The sequence below is a fragment of the Oratosquilla oratoria genome, chromosome 6 (assembly GCF_046742065.1).
Source record: "Oratosquilla oratoria isolate Oo_2021 chromosome 6, ASM4674206v1, whole genome shotgun sequence".
In the NCBI taxonomy this organism is placed as follows: domain Eukaryota; kingdom Metazoa; phylum Arthropoda; class Malacostraca; order Stomatopoda; family Squillidae; genus Oratosquilla; species Oratosquilla oratoria.
Genome location: NC_134782.1, coordinates 44,739,178 through 44,754,467, shown reverse-complemented (window position 1 = coordinate 44,754,467; position 15,290 = coordinate 44,739,178). Strand labels below are relative to the sequence as shown.

General features: G+C 43.6%; 1 protein-coding gene across 4 annotated transcripts in view; it reads left to right on the top strand.

Moving 5' to 3' along the window:
- The window catches only part of LOC143026464 (uncharacterized), a 564,398-nt gene that overhangs the window by 343,027 nt on the left and 206,081 nt on the right, over window positions 1-15,290 (top strand). For 2 of the 4 annotated variants that reach the window (XM_076186902.1, XM_076186901.1), the window contains one exon: window positions 859-906. The exons of the other annotated variants lie outside the window; for them this stretch is intronic. In XM_076186902.1, the coding sequence (XP_076043017.1) occupies window positions 859-906 (48 nt within the window). The remainder of the gene's footprint in view (window positions 1-858; window positions 907-15,290) is intronic. 4 annotated transcript variants of the gene reach the window in all.

Below are 15,290 nucleotides of genomic sequence, written 5' to 3'. Positions count from 1 at the left end.
TGTTTCTCTGTCACAGGATGGAAGTGCTAGGAGAAGAGGAGCAGTCGCTGGTTGTCAGCTGTGTGGGTGGGTGGGTGGTCGTAAAAAATACAGTTGAAATTGAAAGAAATAAAAGGGTCTTGGGTCGAGTCCGGAGGCGTAAGGGCTGCACAAATTGATGGAAGTGAAAGCTCAAAGCTCGTATATAACTCTGTTTATGGGTAATGCTGTGACCGTAAATGTCAATAGAAGGTAGGGAACGGGACCGTGGTTATTGGGCACCCGTTCGGTGGTTGAACTGTTGTAGATTGAAGATGGTATCCGAAGAGGGTAACAGGGTTCTGACCGGTGCCTCCATGGGACCGGGTCTTGGTACCAGGATTCCCCTTTGGAGTTCCCGGCAGTAATCCTCTGTGGTTGATACCTGGTTTGTCTCAAGGGGTGGTGACATATTTAGAAAATAATAATAATTATAATAATAAACTTCGCCGGTAATGCACATGGTGATATTCGCAGCAGTGGTAATTGTTACCTCACGTGGAAGTGGAGAACCCGCAACGCCACAGTGGGTGGCAACGATCCGCAGGCCATACCTCGGATCTCTTTGGGAATAAGAGTTTGACTGACATCTGTTATTTTAGTGTAAAACTTCAGCTGAGTAACCGTGTAAGGAGATATATCGTGCATGCATTGTTGTTCAAATGCTCTCTCTCTCACACTCACACACACACACACACACACACACACATACACACACACACACAATTTCAACGTCACGCCCTGTTAAAACGTAGGGAGAGGACCTTGTACCAACATTTAGTATGGACACAGTAGTCTGAATGAGTCACTCGTACTAATTTGACCTTTTTATATTTTCAGGTAAGTCTTCCAGTTGTTGGTTGGACCGCAGAAGGAGAGTTCCCGAACGTGAGTTACAACTCCGTTCCTTTTTTAAAAAAAAAATCTCACCTTATGAAATATATTTAAGATGAGGTAGTAGACCTTTTATGTTAAGTTGAAGTTAGCTTTTTTTTCTTCTTCTTTATTGACGTCAAGTTAAGGTGTTATGTCTTTTACGTAAGTTGAAATGTTAGATTTTGTTTTACCGTCAAATTGAGGAGTTAGATTTTTTTAATTTATGTTTAAATGGTAGAGTGTGGATGATTGTTGAGGTGGGGGGTGAAGGACTGACACCCAGATGACTTTGTCAGTAGCCTACTGTTAATTAACATGTGTCGTGACCAGTTGTTATGTGTCTGGGGTTAAATTCGAGGCCTTAAAAGTGGTTCTCTGTTGCAGTAAGGCTGACGTCAGTTATGGGTAACGAACACTGACCTCTAATCGTTTCCAGATTATTCTCGTGGTGTCCGACACACTAGTATTGTGTATTTTTCTCTTGTAATCACGTTTTCGGTCATCAGTAGGTTTCCGTCACTAAAACAAAATCGTCTGGGAACATCCAGAATGTAGAATTCATTTGCAGGGTGAAGGTGGATTGAGTTAGATGTAAGTTATTGAGTTGTTTATCGGGATTCCCTCCGGAATGACAAGATTTGCATGGCCTCTGCCATCATCTTGAAATGTTGGATACATATTGTAAGAAATGAACAAATTTTGGTGAAAAAATCCAAGAAGTTTGAAATGGGGATAAACCTCAAGGGTTATATGGCTACTTTGCCATATAAGGAGTGGGATTCCGCACCTTTGAAACCAATTGCACAGTTTTGTATTTATGGGCGGCGCGAACTGATCGTTAGTGGTCTCAATGTATCCTTAGCGTCAAGAGTAACTTCTCTTCATTGGAGTTCCATGAAATTGACCCCCCCCCCCCCCGCGCGTCTCTGCTGTAGAGAATCCATGATCTGTCTTTTCTTATGTTTACCCGGAGAAGTTATTATACAAAACCTGTTACTGTGGTTTCCCGCACACTATCTTTAGAAAGGACAGCCTATAGCAGTAAGAAGGAAAGAGGCATCCTCCCAACCCCCTTTCTCTCTCTCTCTCTCTCTCTCTCTCTCACACACACACACACACACACACACACACACACACACACACACACACACACACACACACACACACCTCCCTGCGGCGCAATATTGCCCACAAACATAACATCGTCGGTAAACCACTGTACATAGGAATAATAGTAACTTCTCGTCTTCGCCCTCCTCTTCTCTTCTCTTGTCTTCTCTCCTACTCGAACGCTCGAACACAATCTATTCGTGGGGAAGGTCCCAGGCGGGTGGTGGTTGTTTGCAAGGCTCGAGTTGTGGACCACGGAGACCAATAGTTTTCTAGTTCGCCAGTGGTTGAAAACGCTCCCTTTAAACGATGTTGAGCCGGGATTTATGTCCATTATAACGCAAATAATGGTAGCTTTAGGTGTGCATGATTGATGGTCTTTAGGATGTTGGTTGTTGATAATATGGAGATGGGGGTCTCGGTCGTAACATCTCGTTTGTTTTCTGAGGCACAGATAACCCTGCTTAGGTCATTTGAAGATTCTTGGTATTGTTTTCATTATATTTTGGTTGTTTTTCCCCAAGTAGAACGCTGGATTCAACACAATATATTCATCATTGAACATATGAAATTGATAAATACACAGCTCAATACAGAGCCCTCAGCCTAGTCAACTGAACTCAACAAAAAGCTGCATCTGCAGTACACTAGTCAAACATCTGCGACAGCCGGTATCACACAACACATAAATTCAAAAGCATATTAAAACCTACATATCGGTTCAAGTACTTCAGGACCGATCACCAGACGCCCTACTCTGCCGAACCCCTCAAAGACATTGACCTCACAGAATATTCTCTTCCAAGAGAAGAAAAAAACCACGCTAGCACGGCTACATTTAGGTCACCATTCAACACTAATAACCAACACAGAATAGGCCTGGCCATACGATCACATTGCCTCGGATGCCTCCATCGCACAGAAGCCTCTGAACACCTCGAATTACGTACACTTTAAACCCACTATCGAAGAAATAATATCAGAAGTACAGGAGGTCCGTATATTTCGACTATCTGTCCTCTTCAGCAGAATGGTTGCGTAACCATTATGCTGAAGAGGACTACTGATAGTAGTCGGAATATACTGTTTTTACTGTACTTCTGATATTATTTCTTCGATAGTGGGTTTAAAGTGTACGTAATTCGAGGTGTACTTTTACAAATGTGTCATTAGTTTCCCACCTCGTTTTACACTGCGATTAACAGGGTAGCCCGATGGCGATTGCCAGGTCCCGAGCTGAATAAAATTTCGCGCCAGCCAGAGTAAAATAGATACGTTCATAAGCAGATTTCTGAAGTTAAGGGTATCGATGAATGATTAGAGGGAGGGAGGAAGAGAGAGGGTTGCAACATTGCTGTGTTCATGAAGAATATAGAGATGCTTAATCAAAGAGAAATACACGTCCTTAAAGCGGTTTGTACAAAGAATCAAAGCAATCACCCTGTGCGCCATCACGCTGCATACAGTTAGGTCTTGTGATATTTTTTATGTATGGGGTTGAGTAGAGAGGGCTGATATTGTAGCCATCAGGTCCGCCTGCTGAATTTAACTTAATGAACAGTCTTGAGTTCACTAGTGTTTTAGTGGAGTCAGTCTGTTTGTAAAGGTTAGACGGAAATTACAGTGTCTGAATGAAATGTATCCCATTGAAGAACTGCATATGGTGCCGTGTCGACTTCGCTGGAAAGCGAGAGGGGCAGTTGCCGAAGGTCTCCATGTGGAAGGTGTTATGACGAAGGTAGTATTGCCATCGCGCGTTCATTTCATTCTGATTGTAATGTGTTTGGGTGCGTCGCGGGCGGGTTGGCAGAAGGGGAGTGGAGGGACGGGAAGGAGCTGGTGGAGACGGCGCGGCGGATGGGGGAGGGGAGGATGGAGTGGTCATACATGGTCCTGCGGCGGCGACACTGCAGGTAGGAAGGTAGAGTAGACGCTGTTGGGCGTGGGTAGACTAGGATGGCCGAGCGTTGCGGCCAGCGTCGGCATGGACCAGTTGGTCGTATGCTGGTCTGCTTTTACATTGTAAAGCCTTTTACTTGATTCACACATTGGTATTCTGGAGTAAATGGACAAAAATACCAATGGACTCCTTTGGGCAGTTGGTAGAATTATTCAGATTTATTAGTTTAATTCATTGGGAAGGCTACCGTAACACTGAAGGCTTAAAAAGATAAGTGATATGCAAGTGTGGACAAGACAGATTTAGCATAATAACGGATTTATTCCCATCCTTAAATCCCAAAATATCATTGACTTTTTTTAGTGGTTTCATATGGGGAATGAGAATAGTGAAATTGTAGGAAGTTGATTGATCAGATGATATGGTTGTGGGATTTCGCGAGTAGGATTGATTATACGAGTATAGTCGGCGATGTAGAGGAGCGTTCGAAAGAGTTAATGACCGTAGACATAAGGTCGGTGATTAGAACAAATATAGTATAGGGCTTGGTGGGGCTAAGTCTAGGGCGTGTATAGGAGAGTTAATCAGAGGGGCTGAAGGGCCAGATGAGTTTCCGAGGCCTAGGGAGAACGCAAGACGTAATGTGACGGGAAAGAGGTTTTGAATGGCTCAGAAGGCCAGTGATTAAGAGCTTGCGAGGGCGAGTGGAAGCACCTGGCTGAATAAATTAGGGGTAGGGGAAGCTGTTTGGAGGGTTAAGCGAGCCCAGGGTGTAGTTCTTGGAGGCGTTCTACAGGGGCTTGGTGCCATAAAGATCGAGTGCCACAACGGGTTCGGGTCGAGGGCTACTTCCCGCCGTGTACACCAAGTCTTTGTTTCTCGTGGATGGCGCGTCGGCTATGACGTAAGCTCCAGCGGTATTGAAAGGGACCTTTAAATCGTTCTGCTGCTCTGTGTGTGTGTAAAGGGTCTCTGGCCGTGTATACCAGCAGTGTAGAATACTCGTGTAATCGTGGCTATGTCATTGCAGCTCAAGTGGTTTCGACAGCAAAGTCCAGGTTAAAGTAAAAGAAAAAGGAAATAAAGTAAAATACGAGCTGGTAAGGGTGGTGAGTGGTGGGCTTCGTAGAAGGGTTGCTAGACAGTCTGGAACTGCACCAACCGGAGTGGATTTACAGTAAAAGCCAACCCCCAAGAGGTATGGTGGAGTTCCGCCGGGAGGTGGAGGAACGGGATGCGGGGGAAAGGGAGAGATGATAAATCGGTGGAATGAGAGACGGCGGCGAAGGAAGCGAGAGGGGAAGGCATAGGCGAAGGAAGAGGAGGCGCGACGTATCGATCTGACGACGAGTCCGCGGTGACTCTCCCTTCCGCGCCTTCCGCACGGGGGACAGGAGTGGGCGTGGCGAGCAGGGAGCGCGCCGGGGGCTGGTCAAACCAACCCGAGTGGCAATAACCCGGGTGGAGAAGAATCAGTGTGGGCGTCTGTGTAGAGGAGAGGGAGGGCAAGGATGGGCGGGAAATGGAAGAGTCAACAACTATAGTTTGTTGCCGTGTCGTGAGGCGAGTTGAGGTGAGGTGGGGGGGAGCAACCGGGGGGCGGGGGGTCAAGGTATCAGCATGCGGGCCGGGGGTGTCATTATTTGCTTCGTGGTGTAAAGTCAGGTTTGGTTGTAATAGTGAAGCAGTGCAGCTGTAGAAGTATGGGTTGTGAAAAGACAATGTATTAGTGTGTGAGGATGTCAGGTTGGTCATGTGAAATTTGCTCGGTGGTAGGGCCGTGTTGACATGGTGGCAGTGATGGCAGATTGTGATGGAAAGTTAATTCACCCGTGACCTTGAGTTGAACCAACACCTTGAGTTTAATGACATAACAATAAAGGAGACTGCAAGAGACCATAAGGCCTACACGTTTAAATTTTTTGTTATATACTCCGTTTGAGTTTACTCAGTGTATGAATGCCATGTATATTGAATGAATAAGAAATATTTGAGGATATTTCAGGTGTGTTGAGTCCCAAGGAAGTCTGCTGTACATTCAGCCGATGGGCGGGGATGGCGGGGGATCCCCAAAGTGGGAGTGGTTAATGACGGTGGGCATTTAATGTATGTAAATGAGGCGTCCTGTTGCAGGCGAGGCTTGCTGGAGGTTGGCATTGGTGCCTTTAGTTTCAGTAAGAATAGATGGATGTGTTAGTATTGCATGCAGTAGTTGTGCTGTTTATTGGTCAGCATATCTCCGTTTTGGGTATTGACTGGATAAATTTCTTCAACCATTATTTTAGGGAATCTGGCCAACGTCATATTTTGTTTACGCTTAAATTTTTAGTTTCCCTATTCGTCATTCTGTTACCTTTGAATTATACTTTACCACTTGAACTACTCGGCCTTATGTTGACCCCAAGGATAGAAGCTCTGGTTACGGACAGCTAAATATTAAGAAAAAATCGACATAACATTTTTTTTTTCCTATTTTTAAATGACAGTTAATCCTTTTTTGTACTCTGATTGGAGTCATCAGTGTTTGGTGCTTATTCTAGGAAAGGATTAGGTGTCGGGGTATGTAAATTGTTGTTTGTGTACGTTGGAGTAGAGTTGTTGATATATTCTCGGCTGCTGAAACATAGACTGACGGGACTGTTGATACTGGCGTAGTTGAAGTATTAATGGTGTCCGCTGAGGTAGAATTTGAATTGTTGCATGGTCTGAAGCGTACAGGTAGAGTTTGGAAAACTGCGGCTGAAATTAAAGCAGCACTCGTCTTTAGGGTCCGTGGCGTTAGGATTTGATTTTGGTTTAATGGGTTCGTCAAGGTCTCCCTTGTTAGCTGTTGACCTTAGTGAATCTGTCAAACAATTCTTTGTCACCCAGGTGATGGAGCGTAATCGGTAGGTGGCTGACGTGAGAACCAGTCAAACGCCGCGTGTTAAGAACTTTTGTCGAGTTAACCTGGTGCCCGGCAATTGAGTTTAGCCTTGTTTTCGTCTTTGTGTAACTTTTGAAAAATGGGTTTTGATGGTGCAGTTGTGTTTTGTGACGTTTGTCATCAGGTTGATTGTAGAATTGTGCCGTGCATTCGAACATTATGCGTATATCCATCCGTTGGTCGAAGATAGGTTGTCATCCTACGGTGGTATCTGAATTTTCTTTCATCATTATATGAATAGCCTCGGTTTTCACGTAACTATCTATCATGCCACGACTTCCCCCACGAAACTTGGGAGCTACTTGAACGCTACGATGACTAAGAGTCCATCTGTCCCGCTTCCCTGTGTTGTCGCAGAACGTGCGAAGACTCCCTTCACTCCTTTGGACTTCCATCCACTGCGTCCCCACTTCCTCATTGTTAACCTGACTCCAGTATTTGGGTGTCACCTTAATGTATTCACACACAGTTACCACATCTTTTAGCCGCCGCAGTCGACCATCGCGTCACCACATTATGCACTATCGTGCAACTAATCTCTTGTGTCCTCTGATTGTGAAGACAACGACACTGTATAGATTAGCGTCAGGACACCAGTGTCGCAGATTGAGACATGAATCAGGAAAAAGGACCATAGATTGGTGAATATACGGTGCTTTGTGAAAAGTGCAGCAGACTTTGTATGGTTTTCGGTAAGAAAGGCAAAGGGGTGACTGGATGGTCTCAGGGAGGGGGGATTGTCACATTGGAAAGTGATAGAATCCCAACTAGAAGGTACTGTATATTTGGTAGGAAAGGTAATTGGGACAACGTCGAAACAAGTTAAGCATATGTAAGTAGTCGAGGAGGACAATTCAGTAAGAAAGTACATTTTATTGGTGATGTAAAAAGAATAGGAACGTAAAAGTACGAAGTAGGAATTGTCTAGAAATACTCAGAAAATAATACAAAAGGGCCTCAGGGACATAAAAAACAACAGAGGAATGAAGGAGAATCTTTTTATGAAAAGAGTGAATGAGAAAAACAATGAGGAAACAAATGTTGAACAGCAAATTGTAAGAGAGGTTGAGCATTAAGGAAGGAATGAAAGGGTGGGGTTAATTGGGTAGGATATACCTTTATCTTTTTTCCCTCCTTCCCCCGTTTTTGTTCAGGGACCGACGCACTTGATTGAGAAGGGCTAAATACTCTTATTCACAAAATAAAGGAGAAATACTCAACCTAGGGTTATGATGCGCCAAAATTGGAGATTGGACAGATGAATGGCTTAAATGAATAAAATTGAAATCATATGGCATGAGAAAAGTGTGTCGAGCAAGCACATGATGGAGGCCGTCACACAGGATGTAACTCTACCCATACCCAATTATATGCTGGTAAATTGAGCTCACTGTTGGTGCTTCATGTGAGGAAGGAAGGTACGGTGGTGGGGTGGTCAGTAGTAATACTTTATGGGATCTGAATATGTAATATTCATATCAACTTTCGGAAGCCTTTTTTCCATTCCTTTTTGATTGCCTTGAATTATTAACACTTCTCTTCACGTTTGGATAGGTAGTTGTTTCAGCCTTTTCAGGTCTATATGATGTGTGTGAGTATATATTTAGTGGATGTGTTTATCAAAAGAATGGGAATAAGAGTTAGTCGCGTTTATTAATTTTGTTTGGAGTGCTGTGCCAGGAATGCAGGTAATAAATGCATTTGACTCTGTCTCTCTTTCTCTCTCTCCCTCTCTCTCTTGACTAGCGGCACAGTTCCCACTCATAGGTAGTTGAGCGTGTATTTATCTAATTGTAATGTACAGGATAAGAACTGTGCCCGTGGGTGCTGTTTCTGCTTCGATTCTTCTGACTTACCTTTGAATTTGCTTTTGTTGTTTGTACTGCCTCACGTTCCAAATTGCCCCGTGTGTCCATTGCGCGCGCGTTTGTGTGTGTGTGAGAGAGAGAGAGAGAGAGAGGAAAGGAGAGGTGGGGAAAGAGGATGTGGTGCGTATTTTTACACAAAGAAATCAAAAGTGGACCCAGTGTCGGCCGTCATTGTATGTGATATGTGCACAAGGAAATATAAAGTATTGGTTTCAGCTCGATATGATGTGAAAGTGAACGTTGTCCACAAACGTTTCTTACACGTTCAGTTGGCTTGCATTGTGGGAGACTGATAGTGGCCACCCTCGTTCATCGCTGTATTGTAGCTAATGTTACACTGCAGGCGAGATGCCTGCCCTTATGGTGTACCATTGGGAACATATAGCAGGGGCTCAACCCGTTTTCTCACATATATCCCATACTTTATATAATGTAGTTCCTTAGCCCTCTGGAAACGACAGTTTCAACATTGAGCCTCTGTACATCTACTAATTCCCGCAAGTTTTCGGGCCGTGATCCTTCTTGTTCCTATGTGGGCTCCTAGGATGAGGGGCAGGGCAAGGGGGGCAGAAACCCCGGATTGAGAACCAGTGTTCTATTGTGTTCCGCATGAGATGGCAGAACTTGAGGTACAGTAGTGGTGCAGTCTGCCGACGGTCGTGGGGATGGAGGTGGGTGGGGCGTCTTTGTGCCTTGACGGAATTAGAGGTTGTTTGGCAGCGGTCCACACCCGTTCTAGAAGGGTTGCCGACGTAGGCGTCCGAGTCCTCGCACGTTTTTCTTTGTATAAACAGCGTCAGCCTTTGTGTGTGTGTGTGAGTGTGAGAGAGAGAGTAAGAGAGTGAGAGCAACTATGGGCTGTACCTATGAACCATAGCATTACCCTCCCGGATGTGAATTCAGCTCATATATTGCCCATCTACTGGCAACGGTACATGTTTGTGTATGTTGTGATTGTTTATGTGTGACAAAACAGTTTTATCACCGAGCATGTGTATACTATTGTAGTTTTGTTATTGGACTTGCCTCGTTTTGTTATTATATAAATATATATATATATATATATATATATATATTTTTTTTTTTTTTTTTTTTTTTTCTTTCTTGTTCTTCCAACCCTTGTATGTTCGGTGCGCAGTTCATGTCTTAGTGGTCCATTCCATTTATAAATTATTTTATTTGGAATGCGTATGTATATTTTATTTTATTTTTTCTTGTTTTATAATCGCTTGGTTGAACTGTGCTCTGTATGTTTTTATCTTAATCTGTATTTCGTCCTACTTTGCCCTAAATATTTTAGATTGTAAACGAACCGTACAACGCTTTTTCCTAATATTACTTTTAAATGGTAATGAGAGTAAGGTTAAGTGTTGATGGTCACCACAATCGTTACCAAATTGTTCGTGCTAACGCGGGCCGAAGATGAAATAAGAATTGTTTTCCTCGTTTCAAATTGACGTCAACCTTCAGACTAAATAGTACTTGGAAAATAATGGGTGAATGACAACCAGGCTTTATGCATAACAAGTTTTAGAATTAATTAACTTAGTGATAAAACAGAACGAGTGCTGATGACGCTTGTTTCAAGAATGGCGCTGCATGCTTGCTTGTGTGCGCGCGCGCGTCTACCTAGATCTTCCTCTCCTCTAAATAATTTGTCCATCTGTCTCTTACAGTTCTCACACAAGCATTTATTTTGTATATGTGTGTTTTGAGAGAGAGAGAGAGCTTGCATGGGTGCATACTCTACACCATTTCTCTTCAGCCTGACGCCATAGAAGCAAACTCCTTGTTCTTTTGATAATGCACGGGCCGCTGATGCAGTTTACATTAAGAGGGCGTCCATGCAAAGGACCGATCGAGAAGTGATTTGCTCCTCGTTCGAATAAAACCGTGGGTTCGTAGCACCTCTCCTAAGAGCAGCCCTTAGACCACCACGACCGCCCTCCTCCTCGTTTTTGCTTCTGAACTGGGTCAGCCTACGTCACCATGACGTCATCGTGATTGGAGCCGTGTGTCGCCGCGGCGTCGGTAAACAAGGGAAGGGGATTGGGAGTAGGTCAGAGTTGAATTTCTTTTTATTATTTAATATATTATTATTATTATTATTATTATTAAGTTAAAACTAAGATGAGGAAAAAAGTGTTTGGAAGTGGAATGGCAGGTAGTGGGTTGTATGCCTTTGACTTGGCTAACTACCATATAAGGTGGAAGAAGCCATTGGTATATATATAGATAGATAAAACTAATATAATAAGAAAAAAATGACATAAATGTGATTTTTCGAGTCTTGGTTGGAGAGGGATGACTCGACATCAGGACTGGATGAGCCGCACTATCACAAACCCACACTCCAATCGCGTCTTCAAACAGGGCTTTGCCTTCAGGGGGAACTGCTGAAACTCGTCACAGTTAAGAATTGCGTATCATGGCCAGCAACCAGCATTTCTATACTTTGGGACACTTGTGATGAAGAGATAGAATCGTGTATATATATATAGTGTGTGTGTGTGTGTGCGCGCGCGCGCGTGGTAAGAGAAAGATTTAAGACGAAGAAAAGAAGATATAAAAGTTGAATGATGGACTTTGTTTTTTCAGTGGAGGTTGATTTCCGATCACAAATGTGTTGCATGACTGGTCCATAGGAGTGCCGTCAGCCACTATATAATATATATATATATATATATATATATATATAGTGGAAACTTTGTCTATGGTCATTGGGGTGTTAGTAATGCCTCGGTCCGTTCTTAATTTCTTACAGTTTGTGATTGCTTTCTTTAATGTTCAGATTTAATGATGGCATGCAATGAGGAAAAATTATATTTTAATTCATAATGACCTCCCTATGACAATAGTATAACAGTTTAACATTATATTCACCAAGATCATTACAAATAAAACACCAAGATCAAGACGACAAATGGTTCATGAAGATTATGTACAGTGGTAGATTAAACGTGGCTAAACATTATGAGAATCTGTGAGAGATATAAGATTTTTTTCTTTATTCATTATTTACTACTCACGATTAAGAGTGATATACCAATTCTCGTAATGTTTCACCATTGGACGGCCATATTGAAAGCTTGAATGGCTCCGGTTTTGATATCATGTCGCAGACGGGCCAGAGATCGTGGTTCTCGAGTGTGCACTGTTGCTCTTTTGTCGGTCGATGGTTGTGTGACGTCATGTCACCATGCAACCCTGTTCATATTATTATTATTATTATTATAGTAGGAAAGCATAGCGGTGACGTAATCAACCTTGGATTGTTCCATGTTTTGGCAGGTGTATAGAATTCATGAACTAATTTCCCATAGAAAAAAAAATAAAAATAAAACACACACACACACATTATATATATATATATATATATATATATATATATATATATATATATATATATATATATATATATATATATATATAATATCTTTAAATACTGTTTGGAACATTTGAACGACAACACATCTTTGTTACATTATTATCCCCAAGGATAGAAGGTCTGCTTATTGCTAACAAAATACTAATCAGACCCTACATTAATCATTTCGTCCCCACTCTTGCCATTGAATTTGATTCATTAGCCATTTATTTTATTTTTCGTTCCTTTCCTCTATCGATAGTCTGCTCTTGTCCCGTGCTTATTTTCCAGTATCTGGCATTTTTCTCAGGTTCAGGAAATTCGTTGATATATCCATGACTATAAGATGTCTTGGAAATTCAAGCCTGCGTGCAAGATGCCTACAGATTGCATTGCATTGAGGACCGGTTGGCGTTGCGCGATGTTGGCAACCGTTTGTGTCCGATAGTCATTCAAACCCTTAATAACCATAAAAGTGGTCACTTGGCCCAGGGCCCCCATCCTCCTCTTTCTCCCTCTCTTTTTCCTCCTATTTCCTCTTCCTCTCCCAGCCTCCCCCTCCTCGTCCTCCTACTCTCTCTCCTCGTCTTCCTCCTCCTCTTCCTCCCTCTCCTCCTCTTCCTCCCTCTTTCAGCCTCCCCCTCCTCCTCCGCCTCTCTTCTCGTCTTCCTCCTCCTCTCCCACCTCCGCCTCTCACCCATTGCGCACGCACGCACATGTCTGCCAGATTCACAGCAATCCAGCCCGCTTCTTTAGCTTCTTCTTCTTCTTCTGCTGCCCACTCCCCCTGGATCTCTCCTCCGTTCCTCCTCTTCCCCATTGTTGCCCCCCCCTCCCCCTGGGGGGGGCCTCCTTTGCCGCTTTCTCGTCTCGTTCAGTCCTGCATTCAGTTTCATTGCGCGCCATCGCTGTTTTTCCATCTTCTCAATTTCGCTTCCCATTCACTCTGTTGTTTTCTTTATTCTCCTATTATCCCCACACCACTCCACTCCACCATGATGGGATTCCATGCTCTTCTTTCAGATATCCATGACAGTTCCGTTCTTTTCTCATATGGTCCCCAAACCTTTATTTGGTCTCTGTTCCACATTTCCTCCATGGCTTTCGTGTTTCACCTCCTTCCCACTTGGTCTTTCTCCTCTTCCCTCCATTCGTATGTTAACTTCCACGGCACCTCCCCCCCCACCGTCTACCGTCACCCCACCTTTTCTTTTCGCCCTCCGCCTTTCCCCCCTTCCCTTTTCTCCAGTCTCCCCTTCCCCCCTTCCCTTTCCCCCCCTTCCCTTCCCCCCCTTCCCCCTCCCCTTTTCTCCAGCCTCCCTTTTTTCACTTTCCCTTTTCTCCTGCCTCCCCCTTCTCCCTTTCCCTTTTCTCCTACCTCCCCCTTCTCCCCTTCTCCCCATACCATTTCTCCAACCTCCCCCTTCTCCCCATTCCTGTTCTCCTACATCCCCCTTTACCCTTCCCTTTTCTTCTGCTTCCTCTCTCCCTCCCCCGTTCCCTTTTCTCCGACATCCTCTTTCCTCGCATGTTTCCTTTGCTTCCCTCCGCCTCTGCTGCCCTCCATATTTTTCTATCGTTTGCCTGTTCTATTTAATATTGAGGAACAACAATTCATGTTAAAGAGATAATGAGGTGGACGCGATGTATGTAACTTACAGATTTTATTCTGGTAGCAGTAAAGAATGGTGCTGGGTTTCGTCAGTTGAAACAGACATGATATAGTTGCTTGTGCACGCACTGTAGGTGCAGGTTGCAGTAGAACGAAAAAGGTTGTATAGGTGGTACTCGTCCACCTATTGCATTGCAGGTGGCAGTGTGTTCCTCCTCCTCCTCCTCCTCGTCCTCGTCCTCCTCCGGTACAAAACCCGGTATAGAGTGGTGTGGACGCCTGCCAACGACCTCCGCGAGTCTTCACCGGTTGTGCAACAACCACGACCCAAGGGTACCAAGACGTCTTTTCGATCGATTTTAGCGTAGGAGAGTTTGGTTTCTTTTTTATTCACGTATTGTATATTTGTATTTTGTATTATGTTATATTTTCATATTTCATTATGTATTTATTTTTGTAATTAAATTGTCCCATTTTGTAACCATTATCTCGCGTGACCATTTGCATCTTTAATGGGGAGTGTACGGAGGAGGAAGTACGAGATGGGAATTTTTGTACTACGCGTAGTGAATGACTTCCTGCCACAGCTAACGTTTATGTAATGCTCTTGTTGCCTGACCTCGTTCGACCTGACCAAGATCCCTGTATATATTGTTGCTCACAAGACAGATACACACTGGGTCGGTTCTCGCCAGTTGTTTAAGTTCGTTTGAGGAAAAACGACTTCGTTACAGTCTTTTGTTATTCTGATTTCCAAATGTCACCTTTGCGTTACGTATTAAGAAGCCGAATGAAGAGCTAAGATAAGTTAGACCTATGCGAATGTTAGACACATTGTTGAAATGTTCTTATGAAATGCCTGGAATAATGTAAGCGAAGTCTCCCTGTGGCTATTCAAATTCACAACATTTGACGATATTTGTCCCTGTGTGAGGCTCTTGAATATTGGGCATCCACAGGGTCATTCCTCTCCCAGTCAAACCGGGTGATTTCCTTTTAATAAAATCGTCTGGCGGGAGCCAGAACACATGTAAACCGAATGACAATGATGGGGTTAATCGAGATGTTTAACATACTACATGCATGTTTCCCTTCATTGAATAAATTCACCTGACGGCAGCCAGAAATGTGTGGTCTTGGATGCATACTCTAGGTAAGCGTTTCCCAACCCGGGGTGCTGAAATCAATTATAGGGGGTGCTGGGAAGTGATGCACACAAAAATCACATTGATATATGTATAATTGATTACCTAGTTGTGCGTATTTGACTTTTTCCATGCCACGAGTATTTTATTTTTCTAGGTTCTTATTTCTTCTACAATAGTATCAATTTGTTTCAGTTCTAAGGAATCAAGAAAATAAATCATCAAGCAGTACATTTCACTTTTTCTGGCCTTCTAATAATAAGATAGGTGTGCTGGACTGCTTAGACATGACAACGGGGGTGATATGGTCGGAAAAGGTTGGGAAATGCTGCTCTAGCTAGTGGCTACTGCGTACTTTGCCCCCAAGGAAGTATGGAGGCACCGCCCCCTCGCTCGTGTTCTTCCCCCTGTAAAATGGTTCTCTATCAGGGTCATCTCCCCTACCACCGCCTCGCAACTCTTGTAACC